The sequence below is a fragment of the Podarcis pityusensis genome (assembly GCF_964106645.2).
Source record: "Podarcis pityusensis genome assembly, chromosome: 13".
Classification (NCBI taxonomy): domain Eukaryota; kingdom Metazoa; phylum Chordata; class Lepidosauria; order Squamata; family Lacertidae; genus Podarcis; species Podarcis pityusensis.
This window is the reverse complement of record NC_138038.1, coordinates 44,883,684-44,901,190: the sequence shown is the minus strand read 5'-3', so window position 1 is coordinate 44,901,190 and position 17,507 is coordinate 44,883,684. Positions and strand designations below refer to the sequence as shown.

The 17,507-nt window shown below is 48.7% G+C and overlaps 2 protein-coding genes and 2 pseudogenes across 5 annotated transcripts; 3 read left to right on the top strand and 1 right to left on the bottom strand.

The window, feature by feature from the left end:
* The first annotated feature begins 2,398 nt into the window (after positions 1–2,398).
* LOC308460751 (histone H4) lies at positions 2,399–2,948 on the top strand. Its single transcript, XM_080977277.1, has one exon. The coding sequence runs from the start codon at positions 2,470–2,472 to the stop codon at positions 2,779–2,781; it is 312 nt and encodes a 103-aa protein (XP_080833403.1). The 5' UTR covers positions 2,399–2,469; the 3' UTR covers positions 2,782–2,948.
* A 1,266-nt stretch (positions 2,949–4,214) lies between these two features.
* LOC308460750 (histone H2B 1/2/3/4/6 pseudogene) lies at positions 4,215–4,763 on the top strand (annotated as a pseudogene). The gene has a single exon. The product of its transcript is annotated as a histone H2B 1/2/3/4/6 pseudogene (transcript).
* A 3,432-nt stretch (positions 4,764–8,195) lies between these two features.
* LOC308460241 (histone H2B 1/2/3/4/6 pseudogene) lies at positions 8,196–9,016 on the bottom strand (annotated as a pseudogene). The gene has a single exon. The product of its transcript is annotated as a histone H2B 1/2/3/4/6 pseudogene (transcript).
* Positions 9,017–9,280: 264 nt separating this feature from the next.
* Positions 9,281–16,969, top strand: LOC308461684 (zinc finger BED domain-containing protein 6-like). 2 transcript variants are annotated; one of them, XM_080978805.1, is made up of 3 exons: positions 9,281–10,116; positions 10,664–10,883; positions 13,377–16,969. In XM_080978805.1, exon 3 carries the CDS (start codon positions 13,389–13,391, stop codon positions 16,074–16,076), a length of 2,688 nt encoding a protein of 895 aa, XP_080834931.1. In that variant the 5' UTR covers positions 9,281–10,116; positions 10,664–10,883; positions 13,377–13,388; the 3' UTR covers positions 16,077–16,969. The 2 variants fall into 2 exon arrangements, with proteins under 2 accessions (XP_080834931.1, XP_080834930.1); XM_080978804.1 differs by lacking the exon at positions 10,664–10,883 and having other exon boundaries at positions 9,282–10,116.
* The last annotated feature ends 538 nt before the right edge of the window (positions 16,970–17,507 follow it).

Below are 17,507 nucleotides of genomic sequence, written 5' to 3'. Positions count from 1 at the left end.
ACCCCCCCTCCCCAAATCTTCTACCTTGCAAGGCAAAGACTTAATACAGGTCAAGGGCACATGACATCTATGCAAATATCCTCCAATAAGCAGAACAGGGCCTTGGTGAGGAGTGTGCCCTGGGCAGAGTTGCAACAGACTTTTATTCAGCGCTTGGTCCTGAGCTTCTGCTCTCATTACAGCAGAGGTGGATGTCTTTGGTCACAGCCGTGCAAAGGGCTCTTCAGCCAGATCCCATCACTTGGAGGAACGAGTACAAGTTGATACATTCTGCCCTGCCTGATCTCAACAATGCGATGGACTCTTGTTTATTTCTCCTAGAAATTATCTGGCATAAGCGACCTGGATGGTGTTAGATATTCAGGGTGAGGTGTGCTGGCTGCTTTTTTACTCCTCCTAAAATGGTGTAACACTTAGCAGAGCAAGAAACCTGCTAGAGCAGACCAAGGGCCCGTGTACTCCAGCAATCCCATAAAATTGTAGGAATCCCCCTGCTGGATCAGGCTAAAAAAGACCCACCTAGTCAAGGATTCTGGTCCACCAGGAGCAAGACCTGAGCACAATACTCCTCACTATGGGTTTGTATTTACTAAGTGTCAATCAACACCCATCCAGGAATACCTGAACAGAGGTCTCCAATCATTTTAGGCCATTTGGATTTCTCTGGTTACCTTTGTCGTCTTTCTTCCTTGGATCAAGCTCCCACACACAGGCAGAAAGAGTGTGTGTGCACACACACATTGCTTTTTCCAAAGGAACTGAGTAAAACTTGGATTCAGTAGAATTAATCTGATCCTTGAAAAACATAGAGCTGAAATAGGAGGTGGGTGCCCTACAGTGTGTCTTTTCCTTCTCTCAAAGACTATAACATACTTGACCACTGGGGATAAAACACCTGTCGATTATTCTTTTCTTCTTTGGCGATCACTCGTAGCCGAGTAAGATTGTGTTCCATAAACACAGTTTTAACAATGAGTCTGTAAGTGACTGTGTAGGCCAATTCTGGATCCACACATCCTTCCACGGTGGGGATTATAACTTCAGTATCTCCCTAGTAGTCTAAGGAATTAATTCTACTCCCTGAATCACTCTATAGATCAATACACTTACTGACTAACATTGGTTTATCATGTGAAGCTTTCCTTCTCGTTAGAAAAATGACCCCCATTGACCCCATTTAAGCAACCCAGTTTCCATGTAAGAGCTATATATAGTTGCTGCTCTATATAAGAACCTGTCATTTCCCAAGCCTGGCAACGGGTCCATCTAGCTCTAGGGCAGGTTTTTACGTCTCAGTCCTGCCTGTCATTGAACGCAGGATCCCTTTGCATGCGCACAAAGCCTGTTTGTGCTCTATCCTCTCCCCACAGAGCGACGGACCCCCTCTTCTGTTCCAGCGCCAGCCAGCGAAAGGGGACGTTTCTACTGCAGAACCTTAGAGGGCATAGATTTCTGTCCATCGTAAAACTAATGAAACTCCCCAAATTAAAGAATCATTCTGACAACTGAGTGTGCTGGTGATGAGGAGATGACCTTTGTGCCGCTGCTAATGGGAAAGCAATTTAGATTCTGGGATTGAAGAAAACGCTATTGTGCCGCTCACACTTCCCTTTGAACATTATTTTCTCCTCTACTCTGCAACACCCATGCGCCCTCGAAATGTGCTCCAGAGGCTTGTCTGGCGCGCAGGGAGAGAAGGGTAGAACCCCGTTTCTGTAACGTTGGATACATGCCATAATGCCCTTCCCCCTCATAGTATCCCCTCACCTGTACGTTTTGAGCACCAAATTGAAAACAGCTCCCACGCCTTACTGGAGTGTGTGTATTATTTTTGTCAGTGGTGCTGCACGTACTGCGAATTCTGTGGTTGACTTTAGGAACTAAAGATGGTTTTCTCTAAAAGCTAAAATCCGAACCTATATTTTTACTTTTAATCACCACATGCATATGTCTATTTACAGCGGAGGCGATGCCTGCTTCCTTACATTTATTTTCGTACCAGCAGATTCATGTTGTCCCCACAGCAGGATGTGGAGTTAAAATTAGCAATTAAAAAGGGAAATCCCGCTTCCACGAAGCCAATCAATAGTCCCTCCTCGATTGAAGGAGGCTAGGCCGAGAATGAATATGATGCTATTCTCGAAGAGGTAACTTCAAGTGGGATTTTTACTTCCGCCCAAAAGCACGCATACGCCAGGACTGCACAAAAATCCTCTTTTGATCAGAGACAGAGATAGGCGCCAAATAGCGCTTCCGCTACCATTTGCCGGAGAGTGTTTGATTGGTTAGTTTGAAATAGCTGTTCATCATTGATTGGATAGCGTCAGTTCATGCGCACGGAGGCGTGACGCGTGTGTAAATACGTGACTCATTGTTGAAGTTTTCATTCTGGTCAGATTTCAAACTATTTAAAGGCAGTTTTTTCGAGCGCCGTTTCGCAGTCTGCGTTGGAAGCAATTCGTTAGAAAGATGTCAGGACGTGGAAAGGGAGGCAAGGGGCTGGGGAAAGGAGGCGCCAAGAGGCACCGCAAAGTGCTCCGCGACAACATCCAGGGCATCACCAAGCCCGCCATCCGCCGCCTCGCTCGCCGTGGAGGAGTCAAGCGCATCTCCGGGCTCATTTACGAGGAGACCCGCGGCGTCCTCAAGGTCTTCCTCGAGAACGTAATTCGCGACGCCGTCACCTACACCGAGCACGCCAAGAGGAAGACGGTCACCGCCATGGACGTGGTGTACGCTCTCAAGCGCCAGGGCCGCACTCTGTACGGCTTCGGCGGCTAACTGCTCCTTCGCTTCCACAGACCTAAGTATCAACAAAAGGTCCTTTTCAGGGCCACCCACCTTTTCCAGAAAAGAGCCAATCGCTAACTCTATTTTACCTAACGCACTGGAATCATTGGAATAATGTCCTAAATACATAGAAACCTACCTTGAGGCATACAATCTTTTCCTTTATGGTATAAAGAGCTTTGGTTATTTTGTTCCGTTCCGATAGTGATAAGCTCAATTTCCTTTTAAATATTTCTGAACTCTCATTGCCTTCTGTAGCGGTGGGTTGCCCACATTTTCCTAAAAAGCCGATAATACTTTTGTTTTCAGAAGCGATTACAAATGCTTGGATTTTCGTTTTGCACGAACACATTAAATATGAGTTGGGGCCAAGTGGGCGTCTCCAACGTAACTTGCTTTCAACTGCATTGTGGATCAGGGTATTGGGTAGGTTCACAATACTTAGGCAACTGCCACTGTTAAGTGATTTTAAAATAATTCTACATTATATTAAAAAATACAAGGTTTGCAGCACGATTTTAAGCATATTGTAAGGCAGGAAAATATGCACCTAAATTTACTGCACTCAAGATTGAAGACGTGCATTAGATTGTAAATCTATGAATTCTGTAGTTTCAGCATACAACAGTTGCAAAGGAAAACAACTAAAATATTCTGTGCTTAAAACACACACCTTCAGGCATTTCCAACCGTTGGTCTGCGTTTAAATGTGCAATTTCTGGGTGTATTTTTTTAGCAGAAGTACACATTAACACATAAAATTTAAGAACACTCAAGCTAACAGCAAAAACTTCATAAAATACAGTACTAGGAAATTGAAAGTTCAGCAAACTGAACCAAAGGCCAAAATATAGCTGCCGAAACCCGGGATCGAACCAGGGACCTTTAGATCTTCAGTCTAACGCTCTCCCAACTGAGCTATTTCGGCTGCATGTTGGAGTTTAACCTCAGAACATCTGAGCCTTTTTTCTCATTTTAATGTCAAGTATTCTTCTTACTTCCTGGGGGTCGTGTAGATGTAGTGCAAGCTCTTACTAGGGTATGAAACGTACACTTCGATTAGTCAACTTTTAACAGCAATTTGCCAATTTACAGTTTTGTCGCGGGACCCGTATACAACATACAACAGGGCAGAAAGCTCCCCAGAGAATGAGAAGAGATCGGGGTCTAATTCTCCCCAGGAAGAAAGAAGTGCCACTGTACCAAAGAAGCGGGAAAAGGGATTGGCCTGCTATCAAAATGGTGCCGCCTCCAGCCAATGAGAATTAACTGTTGTTAAAAAAGGCCAATAAGAAAAGTTTCTTTAAAACACCCAATTGCAACGCGAGATTTGAAATGCATGGGCTCTCTTCCAATAGCGTAAGGGTAGCGTACTTCTCGTCCAATGGTAACGAAGAACTTTGGAAACTTCATTTGCATTATCCAGCCTATAAATAAAGGGACGGCGAGTCCCGCACCATCATTCTTTTACTGCTTGTGCTCTACGGTAGTGGTGATCTGATTGTTGAAGATGCCTGAACCGGCCAAGTCCGCTCCCGCGGCCAAGAAGGGCTCCAAGAAGGCCATTACCAAGACGCAGAAGAAGGGCGACAAGAAGCGCAAGAAGAGCCGCAAGGAGAGCTACTCCATCTACGTCTACAAGGTGCTCAAGCAGGTCCACCCGGACACGGGCATCTCGTCCAAGGCCATGAGCATCATGAACTCCTTCGTCAACGACATCTTCGAGCGCATCGCGGCCGAGGCTTCCCGCCTGGCGCACTACAACAAGCGCTCCACCATCACCTCCCGGGAGATCCAGACCGCCGTCCGACTCCTGCTGCCCGGAGAGCTGGCCAAGCACGCCGTCTCCGAGGGCACCAAGGCCGTCACCAAGTACACCAGCTCCAAGTGAGCTGGGCGTCCATTTTTCGGTTGCCTGGGAAAGTGCTACAGAAACCCAAAGGCTCTTTTAAGAGCCACCCACTTTCTTAGTAAAAGATCTGATCACGCCTTTGTGTATAAAATACATAAGCCGCAGTGGCTTTAACATCAGTTACATCATCATCCAACTGTATGGAGCTGTAGGGTACCCTGCTACGCAGTGTGGATAGCAGCCTTTGGATGAAAAGTGCTGCGGGAAATGTCTCGACTTTTTCATAAGATTCAGCGCTTCAAGTTGTAGTTAGCGAGTGTGTTTGCGATGGGCGGAGGAAAAGAGTAAAAACTTCCCTTTAAAAGCTTTTAGAGCTTGTTTTATGTATGCAAGTTAAATGAATAAGTTAAATAATTTAACAATCACAGTGATTTCTAAGAGTTTTTTTTTTTAAAGTGTCCAGTTTGCTTATAGATACGAAATATCAACGTATTTTAGAAGGAGTGGAGAAAGCGTGAGTAGAAAATCTTAATTATGTAAGGGCAAAACGTGTCCAACGACGCTGCTTGAAAGTATAAAATAACGGGACAATTTCAACATTTTAAATTCGCGCGCTATAAAGGGATTGGTTAGTTCCTTATTGACCCTTTCCAGGTGGCAACTCAGGAATGCAGGGTGCTTTGTCTAAGGCTTAACTGTGACTTCCTCGTTAGTATAGTGGTGAGTATCCCCGCCTGTCACGCGGGAGACCGGGGTTCGATTCCCCGACGGGGAGAAACGATTGTTTTCTTGACCAGTTGTATACGGTTTCTAAGCTAAAGTCCTTTCATCAACGACCATGGTCAAATACACCAGTTAAATAAAAAGACACATCTTTCCTATTTTTACTATAAAGGTGCTGCATAGTCTTCATAAAAAAAACAACACACATAGGAAAGGGAGTCTGCACTAGACCTCAACAGAAAGGACTCCGGTCTATCCCGCGAAATTTATGTGCACTGGTGTGAGGACCAACATAGGAAAACCCTTTACACCATGTATAATTCATGATATGTATTGCTGGCAGATATGGTCACAAGACTAGGTGGTTTTACAAGGAGGGTTGACAAAGGAATGGGTGTTAGATCAGTAATGGAACCTCCATTCTGAGGTGCAGTGTACCTGTGAATACCAGTCGATGAGAGGGAGAGCACAGGAGCCGCCGGGTCTGTTGTCTTCATGCTCTCCTGGTGGACTTTTTCAAAAGCATCAGGATGCCGACTAGTTAGTACAGAATATTCGACTAAATAGAGGTTTGATTCAGAAGGGTGGTTATGGTAAGTTTTGTCAGTAAAGAAAATTACTTTTTCATCTTTTAAACTATGGTTACCAGATGTCCCCGTTTCCCGGGGACAGTCCCCAGATTTACAAATACAGATAGGTAGCCGTGTTGGTCTGCCATAGTCAAAAAAAAAATTATATATATATATATATATATATATATATAATCTTTCCAGTAGCACCTTTAAGACCAACTAAGTTAGTTCTTGGTATGAGCTTTCGTGTGCAAGCACACTTCTTCAGATACAGTGTATCTGAAGAAGTGTGCTTGCACACGAAAGCTCATACCAAGAACTAACTTAGTTGGTCTTAAAGGTGCTACTGGAAGGATTTTTTTTATTTTAATCAGATTTACAAATCCATCCCCGGATTTCATTTAATGTCCCCAGATTTATATTTTAAGTGTTGTAGATTTATTAGTAGGGAATGAATGTCGTGTGATTGGTTCAACGGCACAAGACACATCATATGGGGGACTTCCGGCGAGGCAAAAAGGTGGGTGCCATGGCAGCAAGCAGCTCCTGAAGCCAGCCAGAACCAATTGCACTACCAGGCTGGCTACGGGCTGCCGCTGCCACTGCCACTGCCGAGGGCGAACCGGGGATGGCCGGTGCATCAACTGGGGTAACCGCTGACCTCCCCCCCCCCCCCCGTGACCCAAATTGAGCCGGGTGTGAGCAGCCAACTGCCCAGCGGTGCTCCGGGGCCAGGGAAACCCTGGAGCCAAGACAGGGAAAACGAGGAGAGGAGAAGGAGATGGAGGAGAGAGAGGAAGGAGAAAAAAGAGGGGAGCCCTGACCTTGCCGCGCTGCTGCCGCCGCTCAGGAGGAGAGCACTGGGAGGGCAAGGACATGAGGCCGAGCCCAGGCCCGACCTGAGTCTACTCCACGGCGGCTAGTGCTCCAAGAGAGCGGGCCGGGGCCCAGAGGAAGGCCGAGTGACAGGGGAGACCACAGAAGAGAAGATATTAATTCTTAATTTTTAAAAATAACTTTAAAAAAACAACTTTTTTTAAAAAAAGTGTCCTCGGATTCTTTGAAAAAAATCTGGTAACCTTATTTTAAACTATCATTGATTTTCAACCAGCGTAATCCAGTAGTGGCTTGGGCTGTTAACTGGAAGGCTGTGGTTTGGGGTCATCCAGGGGCCTCTACAATTTTCCTTAAAAAGAAAAGCTACCTCATAAGACAGCCTTAAAAAATGTAAAATAAACTGGGCTTTTGTTAACACAGTCGATCGTTTTCTGGCTTCTTGATTACTTTCAGCTCCTGTGTTTCATAGCAGACACAGTCTCCAGAAATTAATTTGCAAAGAAGGTGTTTGCAATGTTTTCTTTTTGTGGGGTGAAGCAATTTAGGGAAGAAAAAAACACAAACAGAAACCACTTCTGGCACTAGACTCTTTAAAAAAAAGTGGGAAATGGGTAATAGGTCATATAAGTGTTGATGAAGAGTGTATTTTTAAAAGACATGGATACAAGATGCCATATAGGCCCTTTTTAAAAGTTATGCCATGTGACACACTTCATCATCTGTCCATAATATTCTGTCTGTGGTACTTATTACTATTTCAGTACAGGAAACGCGATGAAAGAGCGTGAGCTTGCACCGTGCATAGTTCACCCACCGTGGTCTTTGATGTATATTTTTCCACAGAATGTAAATAAAAACGTCGCGCCCAACGTGGGGCTCGAACCCACGACCCTGAGATTAAGAGTCTCATGCTCTACCGACTGAGCTAGCCGGGCTGCTGGTAAATGGGGTCTCAAACACAGTTTATCACTCGCTGGCTGTCTTGCTGCCAAAGATTTCATTATTTAATTCAAAACAAGCAGATCGCAGTACTTAATGCAGTAACTTAATAGCTTCGGGCGTCACTTCCACCTGGCCGTTTAGTGCCGGGTTAGGACCTGTATTTCTAGCGCAATCCAGGCTACTTCAGAAGCAAACCCCATTCAGTTCGATGAGACCTACTAAGAAGCAAGCGACAAAGATTGCAGCCGTGACCGAATTATCATGCGCCTTTAGAAAAAGAATGAAGGGAAATGACTTTGTCGCCCTAACGTGGATTTAATGGCGAGGGGAGGAAATAATCATTAGGGAAGCGCCATTCAGAAACCGCTAAAGGGATCAGGGTACGAAGAACGCGGGGAAACTCAAAAGTCTCTCCCGATGAAATAGCAAAGCAGCGCTTTGAACCTATAGGCTCTTTCAGGTTAAGAAGTAACAACCAGTCTCACCATACCTTTTATTTTAGGCATACACACTATTTCACTGATAACATTAAGCCCCACTAAAACAGGCCCATTGAAATAAAGGGATCAGACTAATACAGACCTATTATGAACTGGTCTTTGACCATAATAATAATTACCATTACTATTATTACAGACCTATTAATTGGTCGACCCAGATTTAAGAGTAACGTTAGATACAGCCGATCTCTTCCTGTTCCCTCCCTCGTCTATTGGCATTATTCCCCACTAAATCCCGACAGCAGGACACCAAAGGAAACCCCCTGGGGGGGGGAATCGTTGAGAGTTAACACAAGGCGGAACAGCGCTTTTCAAATGAGAAAGTGGGTGGCTCTTAAAAGAGCCTTTGGGTTTCTGTAGAACGTCCCCAGGCGACCGAAAAATGGGCACCCAGCTCACTTGGAGCTAGTGTACTTGGTGACGGCCTTGGTGCCCTCGGAGACGGCGTGCTTGGCCAGCTCTCCGGGCAGCAAGAGTCGGACGGCGGTCTGGATCTCCCGGGAGGTGATGGTGGAGCGCTTGTTGTAGTGCGCCAGGCGGGAAGCCTCGGCCGCGATGCGCTCGAAGATGTCGTTGACGAAGGAGTTCATGATGCTCATGGCCTTGGAGGAGATGCCCGTGTCCGGGTGGACCTGCTTGAGCACCTTGTAGACGTAGATGGAGTAGCTCTCCTTGCGGCTCTTCTTGCGCTTCTTGTCGCCCTTCTTCTGCGTCTTAGTGATGGCCTTCTTGGAGCCCTTCTTGGCCGCGGGAGCGGATTTCGCTGGCTCTGGCATCTTCAATCTTCTCGCTCAACTGCACCCTCAATCAAGAGTGGTGGTGCGGTTGACGAGCTCCCGTATTTATAGGACGCTTATGGAAATAAGGGCTCCAAAGTGCGACGTCGCTATTGGACGGCGACGAGCTTGCGTCACTCTCCAGAGATCGAAGGATGTAAATGACCACGATTCGAACGCTCGCGTGCTATTGGGCGCCCCGGGAGGCTTGTGAACTAAACATTTCAGCTGCTGCCTGGATTTAAAAAGCCAGCCTGATTATATATTCAAATATTAGCTAGAAAAGCAAGCAAACAGACCTAGATAGATCAGATTGATAGATCCAGCCTTTTCCTCTACTTTTGCCTGTTGCTAGGTTGCAAAGCTAACATAAGGAAAATAATTAAGGGCTGTAGTTCATTATCCCGTGGAATTTTTAAAAAGCAGGAAACGTGAATTTATTTACGTACAAGAGAAATACCGGCTGATGGGTTGATTTAATTGGAGCAGGGGACGGGAAACACATGCAGGGAGGATCAAAGCAGTCGTTGCATTTTTCTTTCCTTTTTTAGCACGCAGTATGTGTCGAAGATGCATAATTGCAAAAGAGAATTTACGCTAAGGGCTGGGTTCAGTTCCTTTCACCACCCACCTGGTACTAATGCCCCAGAAAAATTCAGTGAGTAAACGTGTAGGACTGCGAATGCACTCGCTAGGAGTAAATCTCAGTGGGGCTTGCTTCCCAGGAGCTATGCTCAAGAATCGACACCTCACTCCCAATCCCTCGCCAAGCAAACCTACGAAAGTGTGGTTCGTGCAATGAATTTTGCGGAAGGAAAAAAAGAAATATGGGAAGTGAGGTTTCCTGTAAGGTTTTTTTTAACATCCGGGTGTTAGGGTTTTCTTCCGGGTGCTTTTTGTTCCTTTTTTACGTTTTTATATATCGTTTTGGAATAGATAGCCTGCGACATTTTAAAAAATAAACAAATGATAATCTGTATTTTTAAAATCGGGCGTCGTTTTGCGCGTGTGCGTCTTTTTGCAATAAGGCGTATCGCTTACTTGCAAGCCATCTCTGCAAAAAAAAATAATAACTGAGGGATTGGGTTGTTCCTGATAGTCGGCGCAGCTTCCATCTTGGATTGGTGAGTGTGTCCCGCTTTTAAGGGCGAAGATCGCTTTTGTCTCTCGTGGTTCGGTATCAGAGAAAGGCGTTGCATCTCCTTTTAAGCCACTGAGAGTTCAGTTAAAGAATACGCCTGCGGGGAGGAGGGAGGGGAAAGGCGTAGCAATGGTGATTCCCCCCCCCCCCTTTTAAAAATATTTATTTATTTATCTGTTGTTCTCTTCAGCAGTAACGTTTTAGATTTCACGCATATTTCTCTAGCATCTAAAAAAAGTAAATTACAACAACCCTGTAAGGTAGGCTAGAGCTAGTCTCTCTACATTTCCCATGTTAGGGGAACTTCTCAAGCCTGCTTCCCTTCATGTTGAAAGACTTTTAACTGGTTAAATGAAACAATATTGTTCCTTTGTTTATTAATTACCTGCCTTTAACCCTAAGTGCGCAGGGCGGGTTACAGCATTAAAAAAAAGCAATATTGAAAAACAATTCAAAACAATATGTCGATAGACAATCAGACTAGATAGATATGAACAAAAGTGGGGGGGGGGTTCCCTCTGTTTCTCTAGATGCTGCTGCACTCCAGCTCCCATCCTCCCTGACCATTGGGCATGCTGGCTGGGGCTGGGGGGGGGGGAGTTTGGAGCCCAACAAGGTGCATACTTCATTGTTCCTGCTATCCAAGAGCTTCTGGTCAAGGTGCTAGGAAAGGAAATCGGTGGTGGGATTTGCCAACCAGCTTTAAACACCTTTGGAGATTGGAATGTTTTGTTCCTGCTCCTGGAGGAGGTCTGCAAAAGGCTATGCTGGGTGAATTTCTCAAGAGAGGGAGTTACTTCTAGAGTAGCGGCACCTCTACCAAGGGCTGTAGCTCAGCAGTGAAGCATGTGCTATGCATGTAGAAGGTGCAGAGGGACTTAGGGCTGGGGATGTCGCCTGCCTGGCTGAAATCCCCAGAGAGCTGCTGGCAGTAGACGATACTAACACCCCCTCCAACATTTCTCTGATGAAAATAGAGGACTTCTATACAGTGGTACCTTGGTTCTCAAACTTAATCTGTTCCGGAAGTCCATTCCAAAACCGAAGCGTTCCAAAACCAAGGTGCGCTTTCCCATAGAAAGTGATGCAAAACGTATTAATTCGTTCCAGACTTTTAGAAGTCCACTACAATAACAATTTAACATGGATTTTACTATCTAACGAGACCATTGATCCATAAAATGAAAGCAATAAACAATATACTGCAGTCACACAATCAATCAATCAATCAGTGGCTGAACTGGGTTCCACACAGTCAACAAAAAAAGAGCCTCAAAAACAAAAATGCAAAATAAATAGTAAAAGCAGACAGATCTCAGCGTAACACGCAAAACGGAAGTGTGTCACTCAAATCGGAAGCGTAACACTCAAAACGGTGCATATTCGGCTTCTGAAAAAAGTTGGCAAACAGGAACACTTACTTCTGGGTGTGATAGGAATGTTGAGGTCTTATGTATATGTTAAATGTTCATAAGTGTACCAACCAAGCACGTACATAGATCAGCACAGGAAGACCGACCTGAAACCATTTTGATTCCCAAACTGAGCAAATGATTTCTCTGCAAGGTCAAAGTGGGAAACCTCCCCATTGTCTCTTTCCTCACAAATCCTGTCTTAAGGGCACATTTAAGATATGAATAGGGTGTGAGCTTGTGACCTGGCCCAGGAACTAAGTATTTATCATTACAAAAGACTGGCCAGGTTCCCCAGGCAATCCAATCAAGTAACCTGCCAGACAGGAGATAAACAACAACAGGAGAAAAACAACATTCAAATTTCTGTTTTAGACCACCTCTTCTGTGATGTAGGTATGATGTATATGGGGTGGTGGTCTTGAGCTACACCCCTTCTGTGATGTATGATGTTTCTGGGGGTGGTCTTGATCTACAGGGTAGCAATTTCAAAAGTCTATTGCCATTGTTCTGGGTTCCTCCTCCTTTCCTGCGGGTGAGGGGAGCACCCTGTTGCAACAGATCAATAAAGATCAAGCTTACTAGCTGCTTTGTTTCTCAATAGTCCCTGGTTGGCCTCTGTTATTTTCTCCTACCAATAGGGAACCTATGCAAGGACTCTATATGGGCTCTTGGATACCCCATAAGGAAAAAGGGCAATTTTTGTTTACAACATGGGTTTGCAGTGTTTGGGTTCCAGGTTGTTTGAGTACCAAGACATTTGAGAACCAAGGTACCACTGAATCGTAAGCCTCTTGGAGGCAGATCTCACCTATCTCTCTCTTAGCAAAATGCCATGAGCATGAAGTAGAACCATAAGAAAATAACTGGGGCAAATGGAGTCAGCAACAAAATAAAATAAAAAAATTCCTTCCAGTAGCACCTTAGAGAACAACTAAGCACACGAAAACTCATACCAATAACAAACTTACTTGGTCTCTAAGGTGCTACTGGAAGGAATTTTTTTATTTTGTTTCGACTACGGCAGACCAACACGGCTACCTACATGTAACTAGCAACAAAATAGTGTGTGAAGAGCTATGATGGAGGATTTCAGCCCCACTGTATGCCCCCCCTCTATACCCACCCAACCCCATTTATTTACCATTTTCCTGCTCCCAAGAATCAGTAGGATTCTCTGGCCATTGCTCCCACTCAGTGGTGTTGTAAACAAATCTGCCCTTTTTCCCTTATGGGGTATCCAAGAGCCGATATAGAGTCCTTATGTAGGTTACCTATTGGTAGGAGAAAATAACAGGCCAACCAGAGAATATTGAGAACCCTAATGCTAACCCTACTGCTCTTCATCGGTAGATCTAAGGGCAGTTCACGAGAAAAAACAACGCAGAAAATACATAATGGCACAATGGGTCGCTGCATCTGCCTGTTAACCAGAAGGTTGAGCCTACCAAGGGACAGCTGTGGGCAAGATTCCTGCATTGCAGGGGGTTGCCATAGATGACCCTCAGGGTCCCACACAGCTCTACAATTCTATGTTAAAAACAGTAGCAAAGCAGTAACAATTTTGGAACACATTTAATAGGCCATCAGATATTATGTTCAATGAAAGATTGCCCAGATGGCAATGAGAACCTTGAGCTGACAAGGATGTCCCACCCTTGCGGTGTGAAAAGTTGTGGGTATGGAAGGGGAGATAAAGGCGGGACAGCACATTGCCCTTTGTTTCCTGCATTTGAGTGTCTGCTTTTAAAAGAAGCCGCTGGGCTTCTGAGTGATCAGAGGGAGCCTGTCTGGAGTGAAACGCTTGTGTTCCTTTTCCTCCCCTTCCCAGGGCTCCTCTGCCATGATGCCAAGGCGCGGCCGGGGCAGAAGAGCCCAGCTGGCGACTTTTTCCCGGAGAGGCGTGGCCATCCACCTCCAGGAGCCTCACTTTTCTGGCGTGCCGGAGGCCGGCGTTTCCCGGGAACCGTTCCCCATCATGGCTGCCCCAGCGGTTTCTTTGCAGCCGGCGATGAAGGAGGAGGAGGAGCCCGGCCCGTCGACGACAACCGTGCACGACCTCTTCTCCTACCTGAAGGAGAAAGAAGACGAGGAGGACGAGGACGCGGCAGAACTGGGCGCTTTCTCTCCGGCGGCGTCCAACCAGCTGGGGGCGAAGGAGCCCGGCCACCCCGAGGCTCAAGAGATGCTCTCGTACCTCAAGAAGGAGGAGGACGACGACGGAGAGGAGGTCATTGAGAGAGTGTCGTTCTCCCCGCCCCACGTCCTCCACCCGCAGTCTGCTCCTCCGGGGACCTACATGCCCGCCGGCACCATGGGCAGGGCGGGCATCGAGATGGTGCATTTCTTCACCCCCATGACGCACGTCTCGCCCTCTTCCCACCACCACCATCACAAGCGCGGGCGCGAGCGGGAAGTGCTGGTGGTGGACGGCATCCCCACGCACGCCCCCAAGAAAACCACCTCGGCCGTGTGGGATTATTTCACCCTGGATCCCAGGGAGCCATGCGTAGCTGTCTGCAGCACTTGCCAGAAGCGGGTGCGCAGGGGCAAGGACGGGGGCACCCGCCCTGGCACCACGGCCCTCCACAAACACCTGAAGGTGCACCACGGGCTGCACTTGCCGGGTGTCGCGGTGGTCCCTCCTTCGCCCCTGATGCCCCTGAAGGAGAGGCCACACGGCCCGACCATCGTGGTGACCGAGCCACCTGTCCCGGCCTTCCAGCCCGTGCGCCAGGAGAGGAACCAGCCATACTACCCGCCGACGCACTCGGCAGCCATCCAGCTGGCTTCTGAAACGGCCTGGATGCTTGCCGTGGACATGCAGCCCCCGTCATACGTGGAAAGCGACGGGTTCCGCCGGCTGATGGCCACCGCCCAGCCCCGCTGGAAAATCCCTGGGCGTGCGTTCTTCGCAACGAAGGCTGTGCCCGAGCTGTCCAAAGTGGTGTCCCGAGCCGTCCGCCAAGCAGTGGTGGGCAGCGTGGGCCGTACGGTCCACATCGCCATAGACACGTGGTCGGGCCGGCAGACTGCCTCCTACATGTCGGTGACGGGGCACTGGGTGGCCGAGTCGGCGGGCGTCCTCTCGCGGCATCACGCCACCTTGTCGGTGTGTGCTTTCGAGGGGCCCTGCTCAGCCGAGGACATCTGCCACAAGCTGAGGGAGGTGCTGCAAGACTGGCTCTACGACCTGAAGACCGGGGGCGTGGTCCTGGACGACGGGGCCAACACGGCAAAGGCCGTGCGCGAGCTGCGCCTCAAGTACGTCCCTTGCCTGGCGCGCTGCCTGAAGCTGGTGGTGAAGGCCTTCTTGGCGGCCGACGCCCACGTCGACCGGCTGCTGAAGACGTCCCGGAGGATCTGCACCCGCTACAAGCGCTCCACGGTAGTCCGGCGGCGCCTGCTAGAGGCACAGGCCATACTGGGCTCGCACCGGCAGCCGGCAGGGCAAGAGCCTCCCCGGAGATCCAACTCCACGCTGCGGATGCTGGAGAGCCTCTACCGGGAGCGGCAAGCCGTCAGCGCCATCTTCGAGCAAGACGAGGAGGCTGCCTTGCTGCACCTGACGCCGCCAGACTGGAAGGTGGTGAAGTGTTTGGTGGAGATCCTCAAGCCCTTTGAGGATGCTGCCACGCTGGTCACCCGCCCAGACGCCACACTCTGCCAGGCTCTCCCTCTGCTGTGGTTCCTGGAGGAGCAGCTGCGGGCCTTGAGGACCAGGTACTACCAGGAGAACAACAACACGGCGGCCCACCTCACCACACAGGCCCTGGACTGCCTGGAAGCCCAAAACCAGCTGAGAGAGATGAAGGGCACCCTCATCTGCCGGGTGGCCGCCTTCCTCGACCCCCGCTTCAGGGACATCACCACCATGAAGCTAGGCGGGGCTGACACGGGCGACGCAGCCATGTTGAGGGAGCACATCCTCGACTTGGCCACCAGGTCCTACGTACCTCCGGGGCCCGACGCCGACTTCTCCCCGATGGGGCGCTCGTCCCCGCAGCAGCCCAGCGGCTCCAGCGGACCCCCCGGCTCGGCGGCGTGGCAGTTCACCATGAAGCGCTGGCGGGCGATTACCAAGAGTGACCCCGCCATGGGCCTGGCGTCCGAGGGAGGGGCAGCGGCGGCCCTGCGGGAGATGGAGGAGTATCTCCACGACAACGTGGACCACATTGGGGAGAACGCCGACCCCATGCTGTACTGGCAGGGGAAGATGGGGGTCTGGCCGGCCCTCTTCAAGGTGGCCCTGTTCCATTTTGGGTGCCCGCCTACGTCGGTGCCCTCCGAAGACGTCTCCGGTGGCGCCGGTTCGTTGGCGGACAGGGGGCACCCCAAGGACCTCTCCCCGGCCAACGTGAAGATGCTGACCTTCATCCGAAAGAATCGCCACCTCGTCCCGCAAGACTGGAGGCTCTCTCTGGGAGACCTGCCCTCCTCGCAAGGCGCCATGGGGTCGAGGGAGGACTTGGATCTGGAAGACGAGGAAGACCTTTTGGCGGCGGATGAGGAACTGGAGGAAAAGCAGTGAGGAGCACAGCCATGTGCTGAACCATTCTCAGTAAGGGGGCAGCTTTCGTGGGCGTAGTTGCCTCGCAGAAAAGGAGGGAGGGTAGGAATTAGTCCAAACCTGTTGTGAATTTTGTCTGTTGTGTTTTAAAGTTAAGGACTTTGATTGTTGTTGTTGTCGTGAGAAGTATTGGACGACGGAGCCGCTTCCTCTGCAGGCGGGACTCCCCCGCTGGACCTGTTTGAAGATGAAAGACTTGCTGTGCATTAGAGCAGGATCTTGCCTTGTGTGGACCACTGAGGCGAATGCAACCCGCCAGGTGCTATGGTTGGCCCAGCAGTTCCTCGGCAAACCTCCAGTCAGTTACATCAGACTGCAGGAGCAAAAAGGTTGCCAAGCACAGCTGCAAAGCTTTGAGCAGCCCTCCATTGTGTAACCAGGGAATAGTCAACCTTTTTATACCTACCGTCCAGTAATGCATCTTTCTTGATGGTAAAATTTCCTTACTGCCCACGAGTGCTCGATGGAAGTAGGATTCAGCTTGTGCCGTAGAACCCCCTACCGCCCACCTAGAATCCTGAAACGCCAACAAGTGGCTGGTAGGGACCAGGTTGACAACCCCTGGTGTAGCCAGTTTTGTGAATGAAGCCGGAATGTGCTGCCCGTAGTTGTAGAAATCCCCTTTTAACTGATGCTGTGCATTGATTCTGTCCTTTAGAAATGGTGGCTAACGTGGGGGTGGGGTGACTTTAAAGAAAACAAGTACTTGCCATTTTCAAAACTTTTAGACTCATTTTAACTGGATGTTTTCGAAGCACTTGTTTTTAAAATCCTAACTGCTCTCCCGAGTCACTAACATGAAATAAGATCAAAATGAAACAAGCTACCCAAATAAAAACATTCCTTCGAGCAGATGAAGGACTTGTGTGTGTTTCATTTTTATCCCTCTTGCCCTTTCGGTCACAGGAGGAGCCCAGTTTTGATATGCAAAAGAAATGCATAGGATCCCCTGCCACGAGAGGTGGCGATGTCACTTGCTTAAAGGTAAAGGGACCCCTGACCATTAGGTACAGTCATGACTGACTCTGGGGTTGCGGCGCTCATCTCGCTTTATTGGCCGAGGGAGCCGGCGTACAGCTTCCGGGTCATGTGGCCAGCATGACTAAGCCACTTTTGGCAAACCAGAGCAGCACACGGAAACGCCGTTTACCTTCCACCGGAGCGGTACTTATTTATCTACTTGCACTTTGATGTGCTTTCGAACTGCTAGGTTGGCAGGAGCTGGGACCGAGCAACAGGAGCTCACCCCGTCGCGGGGATTCGAACCGCCGACCTTCTGATCGGCAAGTCCTAGGCTCTGTGGTTTAACCCACAGTGCCACCTGCGTCACTTGGTTAGAGAAGTCTAAAAGGAGATGTGACGAATTGTGTGGCAGAGAGGGTCAGTGGTGGC

Bases quoted from the DNA above. Each gene is read 5' to 3' on its own strand.
- LOC308460751 (XM_080977277.1), top strand. From the start codon at position 2,470: ATGTCAGGACGTGGAAAGGGAGGCAAGGGGCTGGGGAAAGGAGGCGCC.
- LOC308461684 (XM_080978805.1), top strand. From the start codon at position 13,389: ATGATGCCAAGGCGCGGCCGGGGCAGAAGAGCCCAGCTGGCGACTTTT.